Source organism: Thamnophis sirtalis, unplaced genomic scaffold (genome assembly GCF_051295495.1).
Source record: "Thamnophis sirtalis isolate CommonGarterSnake01/CBP01778 unplaced genomic scaffold, rThaSir2_p1.2 scaffold_12, whole genome shotgun sequence".
NCBI classification, from domain to species: domain Eukaryota; kingdom Metazoa; phylum Chordata; class Lepidosauria; order Squamata; family Natricidae; genus Thamnophis; species Thamnophis sirtalis.
Window position 1 is genome coordinate 39,671,702 of NW_028261392.1, and position 27,542 is coordinate 39,699,243.

The 27,542-nt window shown below is 36.7% G+C and overlaps 2 protein-coding genes across 3 annotated transcripts in view; both read right to left on the reverse strand.

Annotated features, from left to right (window-relative positions):
- DHRSX (dehydrogenase/reductase X-linked) overlaps positions 1-27,542 on the reverse strand; it is a 154,411-nt gene that overhangs the window by 110,373 nt on the left and 16,496 nt on the right. The window contains exons 1-2 of one of the 2 annotated variants that reach the window (XM_087726651.1): positions 16,532-16,782; positions 1,741-1,848 (exon numbers count right to left, since the gene is read on the reverse strand). In XM_087726651.1, coding sequence (XP_087582777.1) covers positions 1,741-1,848; positions 16,532-16,643 — 220 coding nt within the window. In that variant the 5' untranslated portion in view covers positions 16,644-16,782. Of the gene's footprint in view, positions 1-1,740; positions 1,849-16,531; positions 16,783-27,542 lie in introns of those variants that run through there. The other variant, XM_087726653.1, reaches the window with a different exon arrangement.
- Positions 5,475-16,647, reverse strand: ZBED1 (zinc finger BED-type containing 1). Its single transcript, XM_014070774.2, has 2 exons — positions 16,532-16,647; positions 5,475-11,138 (listed from the first exon to the last, which is right to left on the reverse strand). The coding sequence occupies exon 2, from the start codon at positions 11,082-11,084 to the stop codon at positions 8,997-8,999; it is 2,088 nt and encodes a 695-aa protein (XP_013926249.1). The 5' UTR covers positions 11,085-11,138; positions 16,532-16,647; the 3' UTR covers positions 5,475-8,996.

Below are 27,542 nucleotides of genomic sequence, written 5' to 3' on the forward strand. Positions count from 1 at the left end.
TGTTTAGCTACAATAGGACATAAGAATTTAAGGTTAGTGGAGGATTTTAGAAATAGTAATTGAAAGGCCAGTATGTGGTTATGTATTAAATTTTGGTATATTTTATGATGGACGCTTAAACAATTATAGTCAAATAAAAATGGAGATATGATGAAGGTGACATGTATAAATATTTGAGTTAAAATGATTGAGTTAATATGAATTATGTTTGTTGACTGTGGAAGAGATGCATGAAAGTCTTTTTGTAACCAACTGATACACTTTCTACAGCATGTAAAGAAGGATGTTGTGTTTTAAATAAAAAAATAAAAAAATATTTTAAAAAATCACAATTAGTTTCTAACTAGATAATTAGACAAAGATATTATTCTGTAATAATTTCTAATCTTGTCCTTCATTTCCATATTTATATAAAGGGCCTAATACCAAACAGGAATTAATCACCAGGCCCTCCCATGATAAAGAATCTAGAACAATTACTTAATCAAAACAGCATGTATTAACCAATCCTTCAAAAATCACTAGAGCTTTCCTTTTCCATCAAACACCATTTTAAAGTTAGGGAATTTTATGTCACAATTACATAATGAACAAAATCTTTCTAGATTAAAAAAAGTTACATTGTCAAAAAGTAGTTTAAACAGAACTGGATGAGCCTATAAAGGTTTTGAAAACAAGTAACGATACTTTATATTTGAAAAAGTAAAAGTGAAGATAAATGTATTGTTATCCAAAAGAATTTGAATAACTATCAATAAATCTATTATGGCACGAAAATATTTCAGTCAATTTGAATTTTTTGAATATCTTTGGTGTACATTCACAATAGATATAAACAATAATCAGGTAATCAAATTAACACATTAAACAGGTAATTTGCATTTGAGGTCTCCAAACCTTACTAGCATATGAGAGATAATGGTGGCGGGGGATGGAAAGTTCACAAACCAAAGGCCGTGATATTTGTAGTTTGGTCAAATGTTTAAGAACTAGGCTAGAAAGCAGGAGACCATGAGTTCAAGTCTTGCCTTAGCCATGAAAGCCAGCTGGGTGATCTTGGGCCAGTCACTCTCTCTCAATTCAGCTCACCTCACCCGGTTGTAAGTATGATACTGTATGTTTATTTTCAGGATATTGTCTTGCAGATAAAGAAGACAACTCACTATTTAGGGTTTATTTGATTAGTCCTAATAAGTATCACTTTGGTATTTTATAGTAATTTCACTTGCCTTGTATGAATATGGTTTTTAAAATATATTTTAATTATACATACACATATATACAATGGAAACATTTCTTTCAATAAATGCTATTTCAACAAAGGTGTTTATGATTTTATCATTATTTCACAAATGTTTGAAAAATGCAAATTATGTTGTTTGATTTTAAAAACTGAAGGCAGTCTACTAGTCATCAGTAATTACCAGAAAAACATTTACATTTTCCAAGCAATTATTTTTCTTTGCTTACCTAATAGAACTTTGCACTAGTAAAGCAAGCTGCATGAAACAATCATTTTGTATTTGTATTTATATTTCTTCTCCAACTACCTTCTTAAACCTGTTCAATATCTATATCTTAAATGTTTTCCTAATTGTGTCTTCTTTAAACCTATATATTACAAAGCAATCTTCTTCTGAGGGCAATTACTAGATTTAAAATGCTATTCAAATATTTCTGGAGGGATTTAATAAACAGGATAAAAACATGCAATTAACAATATTAACGCAACAGTAATACCTATTATAACATGCATTCCAAGTCTTGCCAAATTCTTCACAGTATGGTAACCAATTCCTTTACTTCCTCCAGTTACCAAGGCAACATTACCATTTTGAAGAGGAAAAACTGTCCAAAAAGACAAAATAAAATAGTTAGGAATTGTTTTGCAACAAAAAATTGCTCATCAAAACAGAAGTATCTGTTTTGACCAACTGACCAACATTCCATCAACATTTCACATGTTAATTATAATGATGCTTGTAGTTGCAACTGTTTCCCAGGGCACTTCATATAGCAGTACAATATTAAGAAAAAAAAATTAAATCAATATTATCAAAATTGTTATTTTGTGAAATGTTTCTCAATCATATTTTATAGGCCAATAACTGACTGTTGCAGCAAATAATAATGAAATATACCGTTTCCCCGAAAATAAGACCTCCCCAGATATTAAGCCAAATCAGGTTTTTAGATGCATATGCTGAAATAAGCTCTCCCCCAGAAAATAAGCCTTCCCCCAAAATATTGCCACACAGCAGCAACCATGAGGTGACCATGCTCACCGCCTCCTCCACCCTAAAAATAATAAGACCTCCCCAAAAATAAGGCCAAGCACTTATTTCGGGGGTCAAAAGAAAATAAGACCCTGTCTTATTTTCGGGAAACACAGTGTAATGTAATGTACCATTTAACTTGTTGATTTTAATATAGAATGCCACATTAAATAAAACCAGTGAACTACGCTGAAATGGTATATTAGAAAAGGTATCGGTACATATGTAACACTAAATTTCACAGGCAGAATTAATCTCTTAGAAACAATTTGTTTCTTCAAACAAAAATGTTTACATTATCCCTTGCAACAGTCTATTACTCACTTTTCTATTTCAATTTGTATGTCAAGTTTTCAGGCAATACTATATCATATATAATATGTGCAAAAGTCACATCTTCACTCAACGTATTTTTGGTATTACCAAAAAATTCTCTATGCATTTATTTTTAAATTCATTAAACATCCAAGAAGAAATATTTATCTTACTCCCTAATATTGAATCACTAAAGAGTTGATTGATTTTTTTCATACATGCTTTATTTCTATCATATACCATATTCATCACACTCACCTTTCTTCACTCTAGTTGCATAAAATGTTCCATAATTTACATCAATGTTGTTTAACATATATTTTAAAAAGAATGACTATAAGCTTTCTCCAGTTCACACATTTCACAATGACTTACTAAAGAGAATACTTTTACCCTACACACTCCTTTGCCAGCTTTAAGGCGTTAAGAATACATTGTGGAGGCAAAAGAAAGGCGGAGTTATATATTAAGGTCTTTTAATGCACAATATCTGTCTATTTAAATAAGTCCATCAGAAATATAGTTAAATTACAAATAAAATCAACTACTTACATTTATAAATTACAGTATTTAATAAATATCTTTCATGATTAGCTTGGAGTTTGCAGAGAATTTATTGATATAAAATAATGATAAATAGTAAATATACTGTTATACAGTTAACATACAAGTAATAGAAAAAATATTTAAAGCTCAGGGTTGATCTGCGGATTGATTATTTGGCAATTCTATTTAATTTGATAGATTACAATGAAAAACAACAAAACTATTCCTATAATCACAAATTACCTAAATTTGCTTCTTTCCCTGTGCTTTTTCATTATATGAAGAGAATTAGGTAATAATTTGAAATTAATTTTATACATTCATAAATGTTCAATATTATCAAGGGGTAGAAAAGTTTAGTGGATAAACTAGAGCATATACGTTGTAGAGTGTGAGCATTGTGACAACCAGAGAAAAATTATTCCTACCCCCTACCATTATATTATAATATAGTACTTAATACATGCACTTAATCAGAGTACATTATGAAACTCCTGGTTGTCATATATAACTTAATGGCTAAATTAGAGAGCAAATTTCTCTGTTTTGCTACCTTTTCTGGGATGGTCGCAATACTTACTTCCATATATATATATATATATATATATTCAACAAATTGGTTAATTTGTTTTGCAGTTTTCTGATACATGTTGAACATTGCCTGGAATCAATTGGGCAATTAAAATAGTTTATGAAATAATGCGATATATATATATATATGTATGTATGTATGTATGTATGTATGTATGTGTGTGTGTGTGTGTGTGTATATATATATATATATATATATATATATATATATATATATATATATATATATATATATATATATATATATATATATATATATATATAGCATTATTTCATAAACTATTTTAATTGCCCAATTGATTCCAGGCAATGTTCAACATGTATCAGAAAACTGCAAAACAAATTAACCAATTAAGTGACCAATTAACCAATTAAAATTTTGGAAATGTTGAAAGCATATTTATCCCAAGTTTTTAGGAGATTATCTAAGAAAGAAAGCACAAATAAATAAGCAGTCCTCACAAGACTGCCTCATATCAACAATGGAGTATAAATGATACTAATTTCAATTTAGAAAGTAAACAATCCCTTGAGCCCAGTTGATGAATTCATATATGGATCTCATTTGCCATTTCCTTCTTCCTTCGTTTTGTTATTTCCCAATTTCGCATAAAATCCTAGAGATTACAGAGAATATACACTGCCACTTTCAGAAGGATGACGATAAGCAGCTTCACACTTCTCAGCTGCCTCAAACCATGAGATGGGTGGATAGATCGATAGATTGATATTCTTTATTTGTATTCTATTGATCATTGGAATTGCTCTGATAAAAAATATTATTTTACTTCAAAAAGTTTTTCTAGAAATAGTGCAGATAACAAGGTACATATACATTTTTTCTTTAAAAAGAACCTACATTTAGAAAAAAAAATTATTCAAACTGACAGATTTTGTCATCCTGCTATTTGCCTTAAAATTATGAAATGTATTGAACACTTGGGAAAAAAATCTGATCTTACTGAAGAATCAGTTGCATTTTACAATAATCTTTGAAGGATTAAACAAGACTGAAAAAACAAACAGAAGCAAAGGATAATTTAATATTGAATGAGAGCAACCTCTTCTATATTGAAAAAGATGAAATGTAATGTATTACACTGGACAAAAGCAGGAAGGATCTGAAGATCAAGGTACAAGATTGCCAGTTTTTGACATACAAGGAAAACAAATGAACAAAACACCCCAGAGCTTCCCTATAAAGTGCCTTGATGAGACAATTTAAAAAAGCCTAAATTATAGCAATAAGAAAGCCATCTAAATTTTTTAATAGACTTGAGTTTGTATATGTAAAACTTCAAATCCTGTTTGTATGAAAATATTTTGTGTGTTTTTTTGAACATAAAGAGATCAAGGGATCTATTACCACACACCCTTCCTTTGAAAATTAAGCCCATTTCACTTTTTGTTAAAAGATGAAAGACATCAATTTACTGTGGTTTTAGACTAGAACAGAGGCTGTTGAGTCATCTAAAGTCTAATAAATCAGGCAGCATGGAAACATAAATACTGCTGTATTAACAGACTTAGTAAAGATCAACACCTATTTTCCTGTCATATTATCGTCTATCTATTCCACTGGATATACTGCATGTGTTGCAGGCAAAAAAGGAAAATTTTGCAAATAATTTACTCTCTCTGGTCCTTAACAGCAAGTAAATAATCAATACAGAAGTTGTATAAGCAACATATGCCTTGGTAACAATCAGCATAAAATGTATTTGAATATAAGACATGTTATAATGTTCTTTGCTCTGCAGGATTGTAGAGAATACTCTGAAGTTGAAATTATATTGTATCTACTATATAAGAATGCTAAAGACAGGGGAAGGGAGGGAGGGAGGGTAAAATGCATAATCTTACCATCCATTTATTTTTCCATATTTGTGACACAAATCTAAATATTGTATCTGCCAATCTAAAGATCAGCTAGGCTCACAGATGCAGGTATAACACATGCCACAGTTGTAAAGACGTACAAGAGATTTCTCGTAATTAGATGTAACTTTTACACATGGCCCAATATTTAGCCAATAATCAGAGTGTGGCATGTTTTCTGTAGCTTCATTTCTTATCTGTCAGAGATGATCTAGATCAGTACACAATTTCCAATGTATATTTTATCACCATTGACACCAAGGCTAACTCTGAAACACACAATGCAGGAAGGTCCACCAAATATATGAATGCTAAAAACATTTGTCCAAGCCTTATTTTACTCTGAAACAAAAAAAAAATGTTGGGATTTTAAGTGGGTAATGTCCATGACCATGAGTCCCTCTTAAAATTCATTTTAAATAACTGAAAAACCAAAAAGCAACAATGAGTCTTTCAGCTCCATAGATTAATACTTTATTACAGCTTAAGCTTTCGTGTATTCAGAGCTATCACATATATTAAATTTTAGCTTGTATTACAAGTATATAAGCACACTATGGCTTAATGCAGGAGATGGGACAGAAGGAAGTGAATAAGATGAAAATGAAAGCAAAAGTGGAGATCTTATTAATGGTATCAATGTCTATATAACCAATCTGCACTTTTTAGATTTGTCTTAATTATTTTTATATTCTGATTTTATATTCAATATATTCTCTTTGTATTGCTTCTATTAATTGTGAATATAAAGTAATAAGTGAAGTAATAAGTGTTTTTGTTATAGAAAAAGGCTAAACTCCTATAGCATTTCCTTAAAAATTCAATGTTAAAGTACTTTCTAACTGACTATGAAGATATAAGGACTTTTTGAATCCAGAGATCTGATTCCCTTCGTAGTCGGGCAGGTATTAAGATGTGAACATGAACTTCAACAAATGAACAGAAAATCTTACGGTTGTCCAGTTTAACACAGCAAAACAAAAAAATAAAAACTGTTTCCTATGCTTCAGCAATTACAATTCAGTGCGCATTATCATTATTAAAGAAAATATTTTGAGTTCATCCCACCTTTTGTTGGCTTTTTTTCAAAATTTCTGATACTGACAATTTGTTTTTTTTATTGTAACCAAAGTAGTCAAATTTGTACATAAGAAATTTATTTTGAGGCAGCATTCAGAGGAATAGACTAAGTACTTCTATAAAATGATATAGTGTCCCCAAAATCATGCCTCAAAGACAACTTATTATGAATTGGACTTTGGTGAAAAGATATTCTATTCAGTTAAAATTTTAGGAAAACATTTCATGATTTTTACTTCAAAATGTTTATTAAAATGAAGTATGGTTAAAAAATTACATAATAGAAATGGAAAGACTAGAATAGTATACTTTAGTACAATTGACTAAATATTACAATTTATATCATAATTAACTAGAAATATAAAGGCTCATAATATTCAAAAAATACATTTTGTATTTTGACAATTTTTCTTTCATTTTTCCAATTACAGTTGGAATTTTTGAAATGCGATAACCTTTTAAAGACTAGATTTATGCAGAAAATATTGTATGAAAAATCTATATCCACATGTAGAATTTAGAATGATAAGATTATTGAACAATTGAAAGTTATATGTTTCACCTGATATCTAAAGATGCTACTAGCTACTAATACTGTGACTGTGTAACTTATTTTACACTATAAAATTTGCTTTTCCAATTATAATTTTTTTTAATGTGTCCCGTTCATTTTAATGAAATATAAGATAAATAGATGTATTCTAATATGTGCAGACGTATCTTCACATTTGTTTCTTTCCTTCTATTACTGGGCATAATCACAGGTTGGCTGCAAATCTCATAAATTTCACAAAGAAAAGTGTCTGAAGCACTGTACAAATGTCTAAAACCAGTGGTTGGTTGCAGGCGGTACACTCTGGTACGGACATACTGGTGCCTGCCAGGAGCACCGGGTACCGTTCCGGTATGGTGCTCCGGAGGGTGTACCCACCCACCCTCCTTACCTGTATTTGAGCTCTTAGGCGCTTCCGCACACATGCACAGAGCACACGGTACCTGCACGACACTCCACCGAGCAGCTGGAGAGTCACAGAGGCATCACGGAGCGTCGTAGTAGTAAGTACGCATGCGCGTGCACTGCATGCGTTATGTGGTGGACACCGGGCCCAGTTGCACCATACCAGTTGCAACTGGATCCAGAACTCACCACTGTCTAAAATATTAATTTTAACATTTATAAGCAAAAATCTACAGATTTGAGTGACATGAGATGCCAAGATATTGAACTAGAAGCTAGTAGTAGAAGCTGGTAAATTTCATGTCAGGTATGACATAATAAGAACTATTACCATTTGGCACAGATGTTCCCATGCAACAGAAGTTTAGAATTTATGGAATAAATTAGCAAAGCAGATATATCAATGTGATATATCTGGTATGGTGCCTAGAAACATGATGCCATTTTATATACAGAAGTTTTCTTGAAGTTACAAATGAAAAAGCACTCCTAAGCTTTGCAAATGATTGCTTGGTAATAGTACAAGATACAAAACTAATGACTTGTAACAATATGGTGATATAATTCAACCTCATATTCATTTGCTGATAGAGCAATCTTAATATCTTTTGCTGTGATATGAATTTTGGAAAGGTTACATTTAGTACAGATGACAACAATGTTCTATCATTATTCCTTACCACAAACACAATATGGAGCTCCTGAAAAGAATATTAAAATTCAATTACATCAGAAAACAGGTTCCTATGGTTGCATTGTAGCATAATATATCCAGTACATGTGCCAAGATTTCACTATAACCAAATAAACATAAAAATCCTAACACTTCTATTTCAGGACACTTAACAACAAAGAAATAATCTGGTTGTCAGAAATAACACTTGTCTATTAAACATTAAATCCTTCACGTAATCAATCTCTGATAATTTGGCCTATAAAAAGCTTTAAATATTTAAATGTGTGAACACTTAAATCAAAACTTTTAAAAATCAAAAATTCTACATCAAAAACATTTTGCATGTTGACTTTAAGTCATATATTTGCTGAAAATATTGTTTAAAGGGATTGTATAGTAGGTGACCAACCAACTGTTTATAAATTACTATTTATACATCCTATTTCTAAATCAATGATAAAATATATCTGTAGCTTTTACTGACTCTATACTTATAACTTTTATGCCAGTTTGTCTTCTTGAATCACAAATCACAACCATGATCCAGACTCTCTCACATATTCCACATACAAAACCTACCCATGTTGAAGTTGTTCAATATGTACATTTTTAAAATAGTTTTTTTTTGGGGGGGGGGAGTGTAAGTTAAGACCTTTTGTCTGAAAGTCTATTGCTTCTATATGAGGCCATTATCCCGCATATTTAAAACGGTGCTGCTCCCATTTGCTGTGTTACTTGAATTAATCATATGATCCTGTTCCAATCCCCACTCTCCTTCATCCTCTTCATCAGGTTCAGCTTCAGATCCACTATGAGTATTCTCATACAGAAAAACCTGCTCATCCACGTGAGCTGGAGCTAGCCGATTTCTTTTAGCACTAACAACATTGGCTGAAGAACTAAAAAGACGCTCTGGAAAGATCCTTGTAGCTACAATGCACCAGTATTTCTGAAGCACCTTTGGCAAAACAGGAAACAAAGCAAGTCTATCAGACCACCACTTGAGGGGATCTTCACTGAGCCCAAGGACTTTCTGTGACTTGAAATTGCTCAGTTCCTCAATTACCTGAGCGTGCCACTCCTCTTGATCTTCAACACTCCCCGTCTGGCAAAAGATTTCTGCAAGCATATTATTAATAGCACTAGTAGGAGGAGGCGTGAAAGCAATTGCCGCTTTTTTCACGGGTGGCTCTTCTGACACTACAAATATTTTTTCTTCAGGCCTCGAAGTATTGTCTTTTATTTTTTCAAGGATACTTTTTGCTTCCTCCAGCACTCTGTTCTCAACCTGTTGTTTTTCAAAAGTCGAAAGAAAGGGCAATTTCTTGTATCTTGGATCTAAGAAAGTTGCAACATTGAGAAACATGTCTATCTCAGGGTTATGCTGATATGTTGTTGATAGTTCCTTGGCAATCACCTCCTTTGCCATGCTTATTTCTTTTAAGTCATTTTCTTTTATACTTAATGTTGTATTTAACAGCATGTGAAGAAGAGGTTTCATCATGCTTATTCTTGGGTATTTGGAAGAAGATATCATCTCAGCTACCTGCTTGAATGGCTGAAGCAAATCCACCAGCCCTTCAATTGTATTCCATTCATTAGCTTCCAGCATCAGGTGGTGATTATTGCTATCTTCCACAAGTACTGCAGCAATAACAAACTGTTGCTCTTTAAGACGTTGCAGCATGGCAAGTGTGCTGCCCCACCAGGAAACACGATCACTCACAAGCATGCAATGCAAACTATTCTGCTGTTGCTGCTTCTCACTCAACATATACATGGCTACTGCAGACTGCTGAAAATATTCCACCAGTTTTCGACATCTAGATAGAGCACTACTCAATTTAGGAAGCTGAAAAGCTTGCTGTATACCCACATTGAAAGTGTGACCTAAGCATGGCATCTGTACTGAGATGTCCAAAAGAGAGCAAGCTTTCACTACATCTTTCCCATTGTCTGTTGTAGCCCCAAAAACTTTGGTATTAATTTCCCATTCAATGAATATCTCATACAGGACTCTTGTAATTGTCTCTGCAGTGTTTTCCTCTGGTACTTCAAATGTTTTTAGGCAACGAGAATTAATAGCCAAGCTGCCAGAAGAACCAGTTCTAAGAAAATGAACAGACAATGTTACATAGGATCTATTCTGAGTATGACTGCTCCATATATCAGTTGATATACCACACCATGGAATGTCTGTCAATTCTTTTAACACAACCTCTCTAACAGCAACATATTTTTCAGGAATTCCTTTCGTGCAGAAGTACTTTCTGCAAGGAAGTTCATACCTGGGATCAGCTGTTCTTAAGAGACTCTTAAATGTGGGTTCATCGACAATAGATGGAGGATGTAACCCTTCACAGATTAAACTAATCACTGCTGAGGTCAGCTCTTGATGCTTTTTATTCTCATAATTGTGACTTGTTTTCATAATTAAGTTGTCCTGAACAACCTGCTGAGATGATTCAGGCTTCAGTTTTGAAAATGCAGTTGCAAAAGCCTCTCTCATTTGCTCAGTGTTGCTTTTCACAAATTCACAAAATTCATCTGGATGATTCTTTTCAAGATGGTAAGAGAGATTGGATGTATTTCCTGAATATGCAATCTGTGCCATACAAATGCGGCAGTAGATTTTCTTCCATTGTAATATACATCCCTCTGCATTGGTATCAAAGCCAAAGTACTTCCATACTTTACTCTTTGCTCTTGGGTGGGCCACTAACTTTAGGTCTGATGGGGAAGTTTCCAAAGTTTTATTCTCCATTGCTTCTTAGCCACTGTCCCAACCCCTTTTGATTCTTCACTCATTAATGAGCACCTGATAAAGGCAGCAGATAAACATAACATGAGAAAGGACTGGTTTGTTCAACTGTACAAAATTAATAACAACATTGGAATGTTCCTCTTTGAAAACTGAATACACGCAATACTATTTGTACATGTTTTACGAGTAATAGTTAATCAGAGTTCATGACAAAACATTGGACCAAATTTAACTGCCCTCTGGACAATTTACCTCAAGGTATAATTTTGGGAGGTTCACATGCACAGAAATAGAATAAGTGCAATAGCCTCGATTGCATGTTTAAATTTAAATATATAGAGAAGAGGTCATTACAACACTCTGATGCATCCAAGGATACAACAAAATGTTATCCAATCTCTTCAACACTAAATAAATGTTCATCTCTGATCAATCTCTGCATATCAGGAATCCATGACTTCAAGAATAGTTTGCTGTCCAGGTTCAAGAAAGCTTCTATAGATAATAACTCCAGAAATAACTGCCTTTCCCCCCTGTACCATGAGTAAGAGTGTATTAGGGGCAGATCACACTGACCATAAGAAATACTCACCATGGTAAGTGAAATGTGTGATCCTAAACACATAGTACTGCTTAAGACAATGAGCAAGGAAGCTTTTGATAAACTGAGAATTTATGAAAAAAAAAATTTTTCCCCTTCTTGAGTTTTTCCAATTGTCGTAAGCATGGATGTATTTTTCTGGGTATTATTATGAATATGCTTGAATAGCTCTATTATATTTTTTAATATTTCACAACAATATGACATAGAAGCTAACAGCATTTTAATGAACAGAATTTGGAAGCCCATTTGTTGAATGTTCATCTAGAATCTAACTTAAATGCCTTGTGTTAATTGAGAGGCTTATTAGAAATATGAGTTGTGCTGTATTTATTGTGATGCTTTCAGAAATTCAGTTTTATAAAGTCGCCTCAATATGTCCAAATGTGTAAACTGGTCTCTGTGGCTAGAAGTAATTTTGAACTGTTTGCTTTATTTAATGCACATATGAATAAACAAGATGGTTAAAATTCTACAAGCAAGAGGTTTAAACAGAAATTTTAAGAATTCCTCTGAATGTTCACAAGTTCTCCCCAAAAGTCTTTGAAGCACTATATCACAAATTAACATCATAGAAGATGGATCAACCAGTGATAGGTGATCTCAAAAAGGCTAAACTGGACTGAATCTCGTTATAGTCAGATGGGGAGACTACTACAAAATCTAAGAGCTGAAGAGCTATAAACTAGATTTAATAGTTGAAAAACAAGTTGAGTATGATAATTAGAAATCACTTTTATTATTTTCATGAGAATTGCAAGGCATATCCCAAGAGATTGCTAAAAGTTATGTTTAGCCTTTATTTTAAATTGTAATAAATTCATCTGAAATAAATTGTACACAGGTAGTCCTCAACTTACAACCACAATCGAACCCAGAATTTAAGTTGCTAAGTGAGAAATTTGTTAAATGAGTTTTTCCCTACTTTACGACTTTTCTTGCCACATTTGTTAAATGAACGGTTGTTCATTGAATATGGCTTCCCCATTGACTTTGCCTGTCAGAAGGCCATAAAAGATGATCACATAACTCCAGGACACTGCAACTGTCATAAACATGAAAATGAACCAATTGTCATGAATGTAAATCATGTGACCATGGGAATGCTGCAACAGTCATAGGTGTGAAAAATGGTCATATCACTTTTTTCAGTGCTGTTGTAACTTTGAACTGTTGTAAGTCAAGGACTAAACTATAATGCAAAGTGCTTAGTTTACAGTGTATACGTGGCGATCTCATTCCCTAATTAGTTTTGGGCAGCTTATTATCATTTACATAACTAATAACTGTGCATTTTCCGTAAATGTTTATATTTCTATCAATAAATAACATACAGAAGCACACACCACAAAAAGAGCAGAGGTGTTGCAGTGGTTAGAATGGAGTACTGCAGGCTAATTCACTGCTCACTGTTCAATTCTAACAACTCAGCCTTCCATCCTTCCAAGGTCAGAAAATGAGGACCCAGATTGTTGGGAGCAACATGCTGGCTCTCTAAACCACTTACAGGGGGCTGTAAAGCACTATGAAGTGTGCTAAGTGCTATTGCTATAAAGTTAAAATCTATGGATTTAAAGTTTAAAGTTATTGTTTATAAAAAGGAAAGTCTATGTGTTAGGCAATAAATATGTCTATGTGTAAATATGTATACGTGTAAAGATTGTTGGTACTCAATTTTTTTTACTAAATATGGCAAATCATTTTGCACAAATACCCAGACTTCTTAAATATGCAAGTTATTTTATCACTCATTTACCATTGTCGAAAAATATAGCTCAAGAGACAGGAAAAAATGCACTACTTAGTTTTTCTAGCTCAAGAGATTCACTCTCACTGTCAAGGTATCTTAAAGACTTCTCACAAATGACACATTTACAGCTAATAATGAGGCCATTACTATTATAAATATTCCTCCTGGGCACTTGTAATTACTCTGCTCTGATATATGAATCAAAAGAGGAAAACAGATGTTTTATTTTTCTTTTTTAGAAGTTATAACCAGCATCACAGCTGGCACTTCATAAACTACTTGATAAATGGAATTAATACAGCATTTCCAAACGATAGTTGTCAGTAGCATTTCGGTTGATAAAATTTACCTGACAGGTAACTAATAGAGTAATAATAAATGAGTACACGATGCTACTCTTAATAAATGAATATTGTAAAGCATATGGACATTAAGGGCACAAAGGATCTCCATTAGATCCTTTGTGCCCTACAACCACAAGTTCCTGATTGGGTAATAAGGACTATCTTTTGGCTTTCTCCAATAAGAAAATGAAGGTTCAATGCGTATTCTTTTTTTCCTTTTAAATTAGGTTAAAATTTCCTCATCTTCCCTAATAAAATCAAAAACACAAAGTCAAGTTATGGAATCAATTTATTTTTAAGTTCAAAGCTAAGCATTTTCATAAATGAAATAGCCATTTTCCTAAATGTAATAGAGTGACATTATATTTTCTCATAACTTTTAAGCAACATATAAGAATGGGATGTTGCAAAATAGTTAATGTTCTGTAATTCTGAATAACTAGCAGAGTTTTCTCTTGGAACAGAGTCCTAAAACCAAGAGAAAGGAGACAATAAAATAGCCGGCAAAATTTGAAATTTGAAGGCAGAATTTAGAGTAAGAACAAATAAATTGAAACTTATATTTATAATTTTAATTCTATCAAATTATAGCCTTTCAGATAATAATATTGCACATTCGGGAAGAAGAGTGAAAACTGAACATTAGCATCTGATCTGATTACCTGTATTTTTCGGATTATAAGACACCCCTGACTACAAAACACACCTAAATTTAGAAGAGGAAAACAAACAAAAAAAGGTTTTTGGCCTCCATGTACTACATTTTCAGCTCTTGGGGGGGGGGGGGTGTTCAGCCCTTTACTAGCCTTTTTTCTACGCCTTTTTGAGACTTTTTTCAGCCAGTTTTTGAGACTTTTTTCAGCCAGTTTTTGAGGCTTTTTTCAGGCCATTTTTCAGGCTTTTTTTGAGCCTCAAAAATGCCCCCCCAAAAGGCCTGAAAATGGGGTATGCAGAGGCCAAAAATAGGCCGGTGGGTGGGCAGTGCTTCGGCAATATTCGGTCTTTAAGATACACAGACATTTTCACCTCATTTGGGGAGACAAAAAGGTACATCTTATAGTCCAAAAATACGATAGTTACCTAAGCAAGAGACTGTAAGACATTGTGGATAGAACTACTGAAAAGGGACAATTTTATTTGCTGCTTTCCCACATCAGGTGAATTTTCTCCTTTGTCGCCTTGGAAACAAAGCGATGCCACTGTTGTTTTTTTCTCAATTGTAAAGGTTCTGGTTCTTTCTTAGTAAATCTTTTACTGTTTGTCAACAATTTGGAATCAAGAGGAATAATGTTTCCTATCTTAGTGCCTAACTTTGAAAGATGGAAAAAGACAGAGCAGTAATAGTTTTTAAAATGTCCTGGTAAAGGGTAATTAAGCCAGTATAAGCACATAATGCACAGGTGCTTGCCTTCAACAAAATTCTATAGCCCGAATGGATCCAATTTTTTGCTTTTAGTTTTCAAATCCAGTGAAGATAGAAATCATGGCATTCAATAATTTCATATACCATAGTCCCAGGGATTACAAAACAACAGTATCAAAATTTGTTCTCAGTTTATCTTCTCAATATACTAAGATAATTATGCATTCAAGATAAAATAAGGATAAATTTTATAAAGCTTTCTAAGTTACATGTTGAAATTAAATGTTAGACATGACATATTTAGATTAAATGCAATATAAATATATTACCAAAATACTTTTTAATGAAAATGAAATAATCTACAGGTATGGCCTAGAATCCAGGAGTGTCAAAAGATGCATCATGTGCAAACCACGCCCACCCTGGCTCCACAAAGACAAAAAATATCACAATGTCATGTGACATATCACAATCAAGTTTGACACCCATGGCCTAGACCATTAGTGACATACTACACCAAAATCAACACATTTCAGTCAACCTGAGAATCTGGACTCTACATATTAATTTAAATAAAATCTAAAAATTCACTCTATATCTAGTGTAGTGTCTATTCACATAACATAAATCATGATAAAGTCTGGTTTATCTATGTGTCCAGGATACACTTTCCCTATGCAAGTAGGATACAAATCATTTACCTACAGATTTTTCTAAGGTCCTGAAACTCTAGGGTTCCAAAGAAGTTAAAGAAAAAAAGTTTACACTGAATAGATTATGACAATCTACAACCAAAAGAAGCTTGATCATTCAGTAGAAGGTGATTAGGTGTATTCACAGGTAAACTAGTTTAAGCTATATTGTAGATGGGTAAAATTACTGATCTCAACCATAGAATACTGTAGGTCTAAACAAAGACAATTACATCAATTAACTGCAGTTGTGCAGATCAAGAGCAGTTTAGGTGTGCCTTATTTAGACTATTGTAAGTGGCGTTTTACTTGAAAAGTTTTTGTGCAAAATGTAACTATTGCTTACTGCAAAATATTGCTATCAAAATGAAACTACGGGTTCAGTTCTATCTGCACTAGCAAGGAAGTTACGTTCCGACTTAAATCCCTTATATTACAGCATTTTCATTTTTCTAGTTTGCTAGGATTTATTCTGATGAGTAACTTTAAACAATCTCTTCGTGCGTGACCTACCAACTCTTCCAGCACAGAAACTAAGAAATAGGAAGTTTCAACTGCCATTTCTTGTTTATAAATCCTTGCCCCCTGCACTTTTCGTTATCCAATAAAAGCCCAACTGATGCCGAAAAGCAAAGCGACGGCGTTGAGAAGAATCTTTAGCGCCCGTTGCTCCAGCTCCGCCGTGCAATCTACTAACCTGCTTTGGAAACGGAGAGCGGAAAAGGGCGTCGAAACAGCTGCTCCAGGGCTACGCGAAAGCCGATAAAATAGACCCAAAGGGTCGGCATTAGCAGGGACAATAGCGACATGGCTGCCAGGCCCCGCTGACGCTGAGGTCGCCTTGGGATCCCCTTCTCTCCCTTGATCAGTGAAGAGCCAGTTCCCAACCCACCAGGGCAGCCGCGGAGTCGGAACAACTCGGCCAGAAGCCTACTAGGTAGCCACACCCAGCGGAAGAGGATTCCGTCCGCCTCCTCTTAATGGGGCGATCGGGTCCTTTCTGAGCATGTGCGCTGGTGATCGGTATTGTCATCCTTTCGTGTATGGTTTCTCCCTATCGCCCGCTTGTCGCGGCGTTTCGAGAGAAGCTGCGTCCTTTCATCCTTGGAACTGTTAGGCAGACAGAGTATTTTTAAACGGAGTCCTATAATTTCAGCGGTCGTAACAATAAACGGCGGTCTAATCCTGTCCCTGCGTCTCTTTCAGGATTGATTCAGTGTAAAATTGGAATAAGATATAGTAGTGGATCGTAGTATGTTGAAAGGTATCTGGGACTACCTTTCTGAATTAAAAGTGACATAAATATGTTCAAAATGTAAGTTCCACTGAGTTTAAAGGGGAGTAAGGAGACAACTTTAACATTTTAAAACTACAAAGGTAGGTAGGCAATTCGATGCATTATAAAATAGAAATGCAAATATTGGCTGAGTTTAGTGGAAGGTTGCAGACAGTGGGGAAGTGAAATGAGCCTTCTGACATAATAGTTATTTTTAAGCTTTAATAGTGTTGTCTGCCTTGAATGTGTCAAAATTTGTGTTAATTTGTTTCTCAGGTTCCTTCATAACCCACATTTACCACTCTTCAGAATGGAAAATATTAGGGGACTGTTATATTGCTATTCTTGCCCTTAGGAGGCAATGCAGGTAGTCTTCGATTTATGACCACAGTTGGAGGCCAAAATTTCTGTTGCTAAGTAGGACAATTGTTAAGTGGATTTTGCCCATTTTACGACCTTTCTTGCCACAGTTATTAAAGGGATCACTACACTTGTTAGTAACACCATTTTTAAGTGAATCTGGCTTTCCCATTGACTTTGCTTGTCAGAAGGTCACAAAAGGCAGTCACATGATCACAGGACACTGCGCACCATCATAAATCCAGGCCAGGTGCCAAGTGTCTGAATTTTGATAATGTGACCATGGGGCTGATACAATGGTTGTGTGAAAAACAATAAGTCATTTTTTTTCATAAATTTTGAACAGTCACTAAACCACCTGTACCTAAAGACAGGATCTCTGTCTTTTCCTAATCTTATTTCCACTATTAAATCAATCAGACACACCTATGATACTCAACAGAATCCATAAAACAAATATCAATATGCCAATGTTGTGCTCTAATTCCCAATAACCATTGCCAATGTGATAATTTGGATCATGCCATTAGATCAATGCACATTTTAATGTATTTGTTATAATCTATTTTTATAAACCATTAATTTTTTAATGAATGTGATCATTTGGGTCAGGAAATGTATAAAATATGTGCTACCTCCTGAAAAATCCATGGTTAGTCACCAACATTGCACCAACAGAACTAGAGGATAATTTTACATTGTGACATCATTAAAATAAACTTAAAAGAAAGTATAACTTAATGCATCCTATTCTATTATTAACATATGGATGATTGATTAACAAAATGCCATTTAGAAAAATCCTGGAATATGACACCAAGTTATTTTAAATCACATCATTGGTTCTTATAGATCAGTGCTATATAAACTAACAGCAGCTTTCCGGTATCCATGGGAATACCCCCCCCCCTAAAAAATTAAAAGAACCTTGTCAATTGTATGCATTGTAAATAGGGATGCCATATTTATCAGAGGGCCTATGTTATAATCTGACAGATTACTTAGCAATAATTCTATGCTCATATAAAACCCTAAAGAATTAGCTGAAAATATCAATATATGAGCATTTTTTTGGCAGATCTGATCTGCCCAACAATTTCCTTAGCCACCTAAAAATGCAGCAATTACTAGAAGTCAGAAATTGAAAAAAGACACAATAACTACTGCTTTGTCCCTAGGACAAACACAGCACATCCCAGCAGTCTTTTCAGAGTTCTTTTCAGCCATCATTTGGCAGAAACAAAATCAAGAATGTTTTTGTTATATGTTAAAGCAATCCTGCATAGTTCCCAAAATTGTTTTATATGGTGAATAGGAAAAACTGGCATTGGGCAAGAAAAGAAGCTTTCTGATGGCTAGAGCCACAAAAATCCTGTAGGATAGATTTGGTAAAGAGTGTAACTGAATCCCTTGTGTCAGTGGATTGCTTATCCTGGTTATACATTTACTGTGTTTCTTCAAAAATATAACGGGGGCTTATTTTCTTTTGACCCCTCCCAAAAAAATGGCTAGGCCATCTTTTCAAGGGATGTCCTAATTTTCCCCCCACATGCCTCGCCTGGGCACCGGGCTGCTTCTTTTGTGGCTGAAAAGACCAAGCGATGCGCCTTGTCTGCCGGCCGCTTCTTTCGTGAACTGGCCATGCATGTGCTTAAATAGGGCCAAATCTTGGTGGTAGGGCTTAATTTCAATGCATGCGCACAAAACAGTGCTGGGCCTTTTTTTGGAGTGGATTGTGTTTTAGGAAAAACATGGTAGCAGCTTAATCAGTACATTATGTATGGTTTAGCGTGATATGTGAACTTGGCAGGGACGTGCAGGCAGGGGAGGCAGAGCCTCACCACTGTCATCATGAAAAGAAAAAAAAATGTAAAAGGAAAAAGGCTGAGGTAGTTGCTGCCAGCATCACAGTGGATGACTCTGCTTAGTGCTTAACTGTGTAAAAAAGCCTCTAAAAAAGTGCCCTCTACAGGAGGCGGCAGGAGATCGAGGAGCCTCATTTAGTCTGACTTTATGATCACTCGAGCAGAGCTAAGCAAGGGTTAAAAGAAGAAAAATTCCTTATGTAGATGAGGCACATCATCCTCCTGCCTCCTGTAGAGGGCGTTTTTTAGAGGCTTTTTAGAGGCTCTGGGAGCAACTAGCTCATCTGACTTCAGAGCTCATGCCTTTTTCCTTTTACATTTTTTTTTCTTTTCATGATGGCAGGCAAGAGCGGAGTTGAAATCCTCTCTGAAACACCTGGAAAAGGTACGTGTGTGGGGAGGGGGGAGGAATTCAAAAAGTTTGATTGCATGCAGACCCATGTTGCCTTTTCAAACACACACACACACACACACACACACACAGCTGGATAAAAGTATCCAGTGAAGTCCATCTTCACTGATTACAAGTTTGAAAAGGCAACGTGGCTCCACCTGCAATCAAAGGCTCGGATAGGAAGGCAGCAGGGGAATGGAGGGGGGCTATGGCAGAGGAGCTGCTTTCAAGCCATTGGAAAATATATCCAATCCAACTTCTGTGTTTGTGTTTGAGAGTGAGTGAGTGAGAGAGGGATCCAACTTCTCTGTGTGCGTATGTCTGTTTGAGAGGGGGGAGGGAGGGAGAGAGGGAGGAAGGAGGGGGAGGGAGAAGAAAAAGAATGAAGGAAAACTTATTTCGCAAAGGAGAAAAACAAATGCTATCGCTTTAAATCGGAACTGAGCATGCCTGGCTGTGGAATTCTGTGAGCTGAAGTCCACAAGTCTAAAAAAATTTGAAATTCTGTGTCAGTGCCTCACTAGCCATAAACCTCACCACACGTCACTGGAACTTGGTCACTAAGAAAAATGATAGGAACATATATTTTTAATTACACAGAAATAAATGAGATATGAAACACAGTATTATGTTGTAGGCAAAGTATATTGATTATAGTTACATCCAGTTAAATAGCCATGAACCAAGAATGAAATACATTAATTTATTCCCCATCAGAATTTCTATTAGTTCTTCCTTTTGCAGTACTCAGTATTTGGTTGTCCTCTGAGCCTTTCAATATGTTTATTGCACTGAAGAAATGCAGGTCAAAATGATTAATCAGAACATGCTATTTCTTCACTATAATTCCTTGGAATTCTTAAAGACTGTATCATTAATTGTGTCAAATACTAAAAATTGATTGGAGAAGTTGTACAGACAAATTACGTTAGTAGCATATATGTTTTACTCATTATGTGGACTACTCTAGCCTGAACTTTATTTCTTTTTTTTAAGTACAATTTTATGTATTTGATTATAATTAATTATATTTTTATTTGGCTAGATTGACATACTGTATCTAGATTGACATACTAAAAAAAAACCTGGAAGAATAAGCAATATGGCTTATTAGGGAAAATTGTGACAGGAAATAGAAGGGACATTTTCCATGCAGTAAGATCAGAGGAGGAACTGAAGAAAGGAAAGGAACAAATTTCTTTCAAATACAGTTTTTTTGTTACAGGGATTTGTCTTTTAAAGTATAATTCAGAAATATCAAATAATACCATAGAAATCTGTTTCATAACATAACTAACTATGGAAATACTGTATATGACTTCTACAATGTCTTATTCTGCCTCTTTGCATTTCTAATTCTAAAATACTTTAAAATTAAGTAATGTTCTATAATGTATTGCATAAGCATTAATCATTAATATATTATACTGTATATTAATAATATTTCCTAATAATGGCAATTGCATCTTTTCACAGCCAATATCTAAAACATTCTTACTGACTGATAGCAATATAAAGATAAAGGTGGCCAACTCTAAGAGATGGTGCTCATCTTCATTTCTTACCCGAAGGAGCCAGCATGTCTTTAGTCATATGGCCAGCATGACTCTACACTTAAGCACACGAGCACATGAAACATTGTTACTTTCCTACCAAAGTGGTTATTTTTCTATTTACATTTGCATGCTTTCAAACTGCTAGGTGGGAAGGAGCTGGGGCAAGTAACAGGAACTCACCCCGTCGTGTAGCACTCAGGTCTTGAACTTGGGCTGTCAGCTTTCCAGGTGATGAGCAGTGTTTTTAACACTGAGCGATACACCCCTGATTTCAGTATATCTTCTAAGTGAGTGGAATTACTTGAGAGACCGCCTTCTGCCAATTACCTCCCTGCGACCAATTAGATCTCATAGATTGGGCCTCCTCCGAATTCCATCGGCCAGCCAGTGCCGGCTGGCAACTACAAGGAGGAGGGCCTTCTCAGTAGTAGCCCCGACCCTTTGGAACGAGCTCCCCGTGGAGATTCGTACCCTCACCACCGTCCAGGCCTTCCGCACAGCCCTTAAGAACTGGCTAGCCCGTCAGGCCTGGGGACAAAGATAGCCGCCCCTCCCGAATGATGAATGAATGTTGCTTATTATTTTTTTACTATATGTGTCTATGTCATTGTTTGTATTCCCCTTCCTGATTTTTATGTGAGCCGCCCTGAGTCCCCTCAGGGAAAAGGGCGGCCTATAAATGTTAATAAACATCTAAACAAACATCTAAACAAACAATTAAAATTTCAGCCTAATTGCTGTATAAAACTCTTCCTGCATACCATTGCTGTTTGTAAACCACTTATTCAAGACTCACTAATAATAAGAATAGGGATTGGTAAACTTAGGTAAATGAATTTATTTTGTTTCTATTAATCTCTCCCCAAACCTTGTCAAACAAGATTTTTTTTTAAATTGTATTTTAGGATTATATCACTATAGTACAGACTAAGACAAGAATAAATTGTCTAAGGCAATAATTCTCACCTTCTTGAGGTACATATGTAACAAACTCTTTCTCCAATGCTTTATTGGAGCCTCATCTAATTAACATACAATTATACCTCATCTAATTGATATACAGTTGTCACAAAATTCAGGTATCAGTGTGACTTTTTATTTGTAGGACTAGGAAGAAGGATTTTTATAACAGTCTTGAAAATTGACTTACCAGAGGAAAAACACCAGGTAAAAGTCAAATGAATTTCATTCATTCATTCATTCACTGGAATCTTGAGGCAAAGCTACTTTTCTTCCTTTTTATTGTGATGCCTAAAGAGCCAATTTTACAATCTGTATTTTTCCCATAACTTGTCTCTTATCAATATAAATTTCATATCCATGGCTTGGGTAGTTCCCCATGAATGGATTGATTGATTGATTGATTGATTTCCTTATTGTGCTGTGCTAATCCAAAATTAAAAGCCACATTTTGGCTTAATGCAATGTGTTAATCCAGCTAACAAAACTCAAAACAGATTATTTATCAATTGATATATCAGGTTACTGAATCATTAAATTGCTAATAGGGAAGCAAGTAGATATACTGGTATTTACTAAAAGAAGTTATTTAAACTATTAGCCCATTCCATAGTGGCAATAAAAAGAGATAAATACAGTATTAGTTAATAGAGAATAATCAAAAGAAAGCACTGGCAGTATCAGAAAAAGACATATTTTTCTCTTTTTCAAATATTTCATACAAATTTACTAGTATTGGAAAGGCCAATCAGCAATAGCAGAGCTTTTGTGGATGTCAAGCCACAGTGTCTGTACTATCAGGAGGCTGAGCTGGAGAGCAGGGTTAAATGCATCATCAGTTTGGAATCATTGCACAGCTACAAGAGACCAAGTCCAGCTGCCCATAAATTCTGTTCACCCTTATGTAGCACCAATTTAACTTGGACTATTTGTTGCTCAGATTCTTCTGTATGTGGAAAGAATAAGCTCTTGGTGCTTTGAACTCAACTTCTCTTTCCTTGTTACATTGTGCCTGACTGATATTTTGAGAATTGTGAAATCCCTCATCATGTTATACAAATATACAATATTTCTGAGAGAGATTCTATTATTAACATGCATAAAGAGGGACCGCAAAGGAATTAGGTTGCTGGGTTCTTGATCATAGCAGATAGAGCTACAGATGTTTGAACACTAATTAGGCCACAATAAGACCATTCTATTTTTATTCTATTTGTTTAAGTAAATGAGAAATGGCTTAATGTGTTAATAGTTTTCTTCAGTGTGACTCATCCCTGCAACATGGTGTATATAGCCATGCTTCCACTTCCAATAACACAAATAAATGAATAGCAGTTCTTATGTCCACAGAGTATCTTGCAGATATAACTCCCTCCTTTGATACTTCTGCATCTGGGATATCATCTTCTGCCAAATAGCCTGTTCTCAGTTTTCTAAGTTGGCCAAAAGGATCCTGGCCATCTTAGAAAGTACCTTTTTAGACTTTAACATATTTTATTCAAAGGAATATTAAAAGTTTAAAAGAAGTAAACTTTCTTGTGCTACAGCTCACTTCATCAGAGGCATAGAGTGACTAAACTATGTAGGATAAGGTGACCAGACGTCCCGCATTTGGCGGGACAGCCCCGCTTTTTCATACATTTTCCCGCGTCCCGCACGCTTTTTTAAAAAGCACGCTTTTTTTGGCACTCGCAGCTCCTGCCCATCAGCTGCTAGCTCACTGGGCTGGCTCATCGTTCTGTTCTATCCTACCTACAAATTTAAGCCAGCCCAGCCTGCCGCTCACTGATTTAATTGGCCTGGACTCCAGCCAATCAGTGAGCTGGATGGGATGGAAAATTTTCCATCCCAACCAGCTCACTGATTGGCTGGACTCCTTAGCTGAGGATGCCTGCGCGAGTCTCCATTTTATTTCGTCTTTGTTTTGGGGTTGCAGCTGTGCTTACTCACTGGTGGTGAGTAAATCATGTTCATGTAATGTTATGATTTGGTACCGTGGGAATCGGGAGGCGCTGGGGGGAGGAGACAGCCCCCTTCTCCCCCTTTGCGGAGTTCACAGCCAGCCCCTGTGTTGCGCTGGCACGGGCGGCAAAAGCTCTGGAACCACGTGGAAGTTCTCGGGCGGCTGCTCCCTCGCTCTCCTGCCCCGGCAATCCCAAATTCATTCACTCAGCCGGGGCGGGAGGAAAATCCTTTTAACAATCCTTTTAACCGCCTGAGAACAGTGTTAAAAGGATTTTCCTCCCGCCCCGGCTGAGTGAATGAATTTGGGATCGCCGGGGCAGGAGAGCGAGGGAGCAGCCACCCGAGAACTTCCACATGGTTCAGGGGCTTCGGCCGGGCGGCGGGAGCCCCGGAAGCAAGTGGAAGTTATTTTGAAGACTGAAACGGACTCCAGTGTTAACGGCAGCCGAGGAGGGAAAGGTGCACTTTGGCAGGGCTTCCACAGCGCTGTGGAAGCCCTGTCAAAACGCACCTTTCCCGCCTCGGCTGCAGCAGGGATCGTGCCTTCACTTTATCTTTCTCCTCCTCCTCCTCCCGTTCCGCCCTCAGTAGCAGAAACAGCAGCCGGGCTGTGGAAGGGGCACTTTGGCAGGGCTTCCACAGCGCTGTGGAAGCCCGGTCAAAACGCACCTTTCCCGCCTCGGCTGCAGCAGGGATCATGCCTTCACTTTATCTTTCTCCTCCTCCTCCTCCCGTTCCGCCCTCAGTAGCAGAAACGGCAGCCGGGCTGGGGAAGGGGCACTTTTGCAGGGCTTCCACAGCACTGTGGAAGCCCTGTCAAAACGCACCTTTCCCGCCTCGGCTGCAGCAGGGATCGTGCCTTCACTTTATCTTTCTCCTCCTCCTCCTCCCCTTCCGCCCTCAGTAGCAGAAATGGCAGCCGGGCTGGGGAAGGGGCACTTTGGCAGGGCTTCCACAGCGCTGTGGAAGCCCTGTCAAAATGCACCTTTCCCGCCTCGGCTGCAGCAGGGATCGTGCCTTCACTTTATCTTTCTCCTCCTCCTCCTCCTCCCGTTCCGCCCTCAGTAGCAGAAACGGCAGCCGGGCTGGGGAAGGGGCACTTTCGCAGGGCTTCCACAGCGCTGTGGAAGCCATGTCAAAACGCAACTTTCCCGCCTCGGCTGCAGCAGGGATCGTGCCGCCACCTTATCTTTCTCCTCCTCCCCTTCCGCCCTCAGTAGCAGAAACGGCAGCCGGGCTGGGGAAGGGGCACTTTCGCAGGGCTTGAATCCAGAGGAGGGAAGAGAGAAAGAAAGAAGGAGTGTATGAGGGTGGGAGATTTCCTAAACCCCATTGAATCCAGAGGAGGGAAGAAAGAAAGAAAGAAAGAAGAAGTGTGTGCACAGGAGTGGGGATTTTCTAAAAATCCCATTGAATCCAGAGGAGGGAAGTGAGAAAGAAAGAAGGAGTGTATGAGGGTGGGAGATTTCCTAAACCCCATTGAATCCAGAGGAGGGAAGAAAGAAAGAAAGAAAGAAGAAGTGTGTGCACAGGAGTGGGGATTTTCTAAAAATCCCATTGAATCCAGAGGAGGGAAGAGAGAAAGAAAGAAGGAGTGTATGAGGGTGGGAGATTTCCTAAACCCCATTGAATCCAGAGGAGGGAAGAAAGAAAGAAAGAAGAAGTGTGTGCACAGGAGTGGGGATTTTCTAAAAATCCCATTGAATCCAGAGGAGGGAAGAGAGAAAGAAAGAAGGAGTGTATGAGGGCGGGAGATTTCCTAAACCCCATTGAATCCAGAGGAGGGAAGAAAGAAAGAGGAAGTGTGTGCACAGGAGTGGGGATTTTCTAAAAATCCCATTGAATCCAGAGGAGGGAAGTGAGAAAGAAAGAAGGAGTGTATGAGGGTGGGAGATTTCCTAAACCCCATTGAATCCAGAGGAGGGAAGAAAGAAAGAAAGAAAGAAGAAGTGTGTGCACAGGAGTGGGGATTTTCTAAAAATCCCATTGAATCCAGAGGAGGGAAGAGAGAAAGAAAGAAGGAGTGTATGAGGGTGGGAGATTTCCTAAACCCCATTGAATCCAGAGGAGGGAAGAGAGAAAGAAAGAAGGAGTGTATGAGGGTGGGAGATTTCCTAAACCCCATTGAATCCAGAGGAGGGAAGAAAGAAAGAAAGAAGAAGTGTGTGCACAGGAGTGGGGATTTTCTAAAAATCCCATTGAATCCAGAGGAGGGAAGAGAGAAAGAAAGAAGGAGTGTATGAGGGTGGGAGATTTCCTAAACCCCATTGAATCCAGAGGAGGGAAGAGAGAAAGAAAGAAGGAGTGTATGAGGGTGGGAGATTTCCTAAACCCCATTGAATCCAGAGGAGGGAAGAAAGAAAGAAGAAGTGTGTGCACAGGAGTGGGGATTTTCTAAAAATCCCATTGAATCCAGAGGAGGGAAGCGAGAAAGAAAGAAGGAGTGTATGAGGGTGGGAGATTTCCTAAACCCCATTGAATCCAGAGGAGGGAAGAAAGAAAGAAAAAGGAAGTGTGTGCACAGGAGTGGGGATTTTCTAAAAATCCCATTGAATCCAGAGGAGGGGAGAGAGAAAGAAAGAAGGAGTGTATGAGGGTGGGAGATTTTCTAAACCCCATTGAATCCAGAGGAGGGAAGAAAGAAAGAAAGAGGAAGTGTGTGCACAGGAGTGGGGATTTTCTAAAAATCCCATTGAATCCAGAGGAGGGAAGAGAGAAAGAAAGAAGGAGTGTATGAGGGTGGGAGATTTCCTAAACCCCATTGAATCCAGAGGAGGAGTGTTTGTGTATTTGTGTGTGTGTGTATGTGTGTGTCTGTGTGTGTGTGTGTGTGTGTGTGTGTGAGAGAGAGAGAGAGAGAGAGAGAGAGAGAGAGAGAGAGAGAGAGAGACTATCACTGTGTTGTAGCTTATGATTCTTGATGAATGTATTGTATTTTATTTTATTTATGTACACCTAAGACAAATTCCTTGGGGGTTCCAATCACACTTGGGTAATAAACTATTGTACTCTACTCTACTCTACTCATTTCTATTTCAATTCTAATAAGGAGTTTAGCTTCTCTCTCTTGAAAATGTAAGCTAGCATAATGCAAGCTAGCTTTAGCTTTCAAACAGTTCATTTAGTGACCAAAGTTACAACTGCCGATGACCATTTTTCACACTTAGCGACCATTTTTCATACTTAGCGACCATTGAAGCATCCTCATGGTCACGTGATCCAAATTTTGATGTTTGGCAACAGATTCATATTTATGATGCTTTCAGTGTCCTGGGGTCATATAATCGCCTTGTGTGACCTTTTGACAAAATTAATTTTTTAATCAAGACGCC

Excerpts from the sequence above, each read along its gene's own strand:
- ZBED1 (XM_014070774.2), bottom strand. The coding sequence starts at position 11,084 with ATGGAGAATAAAACTTTGGAAACTTCCCCATCAGACCTAAAGTTAGTG.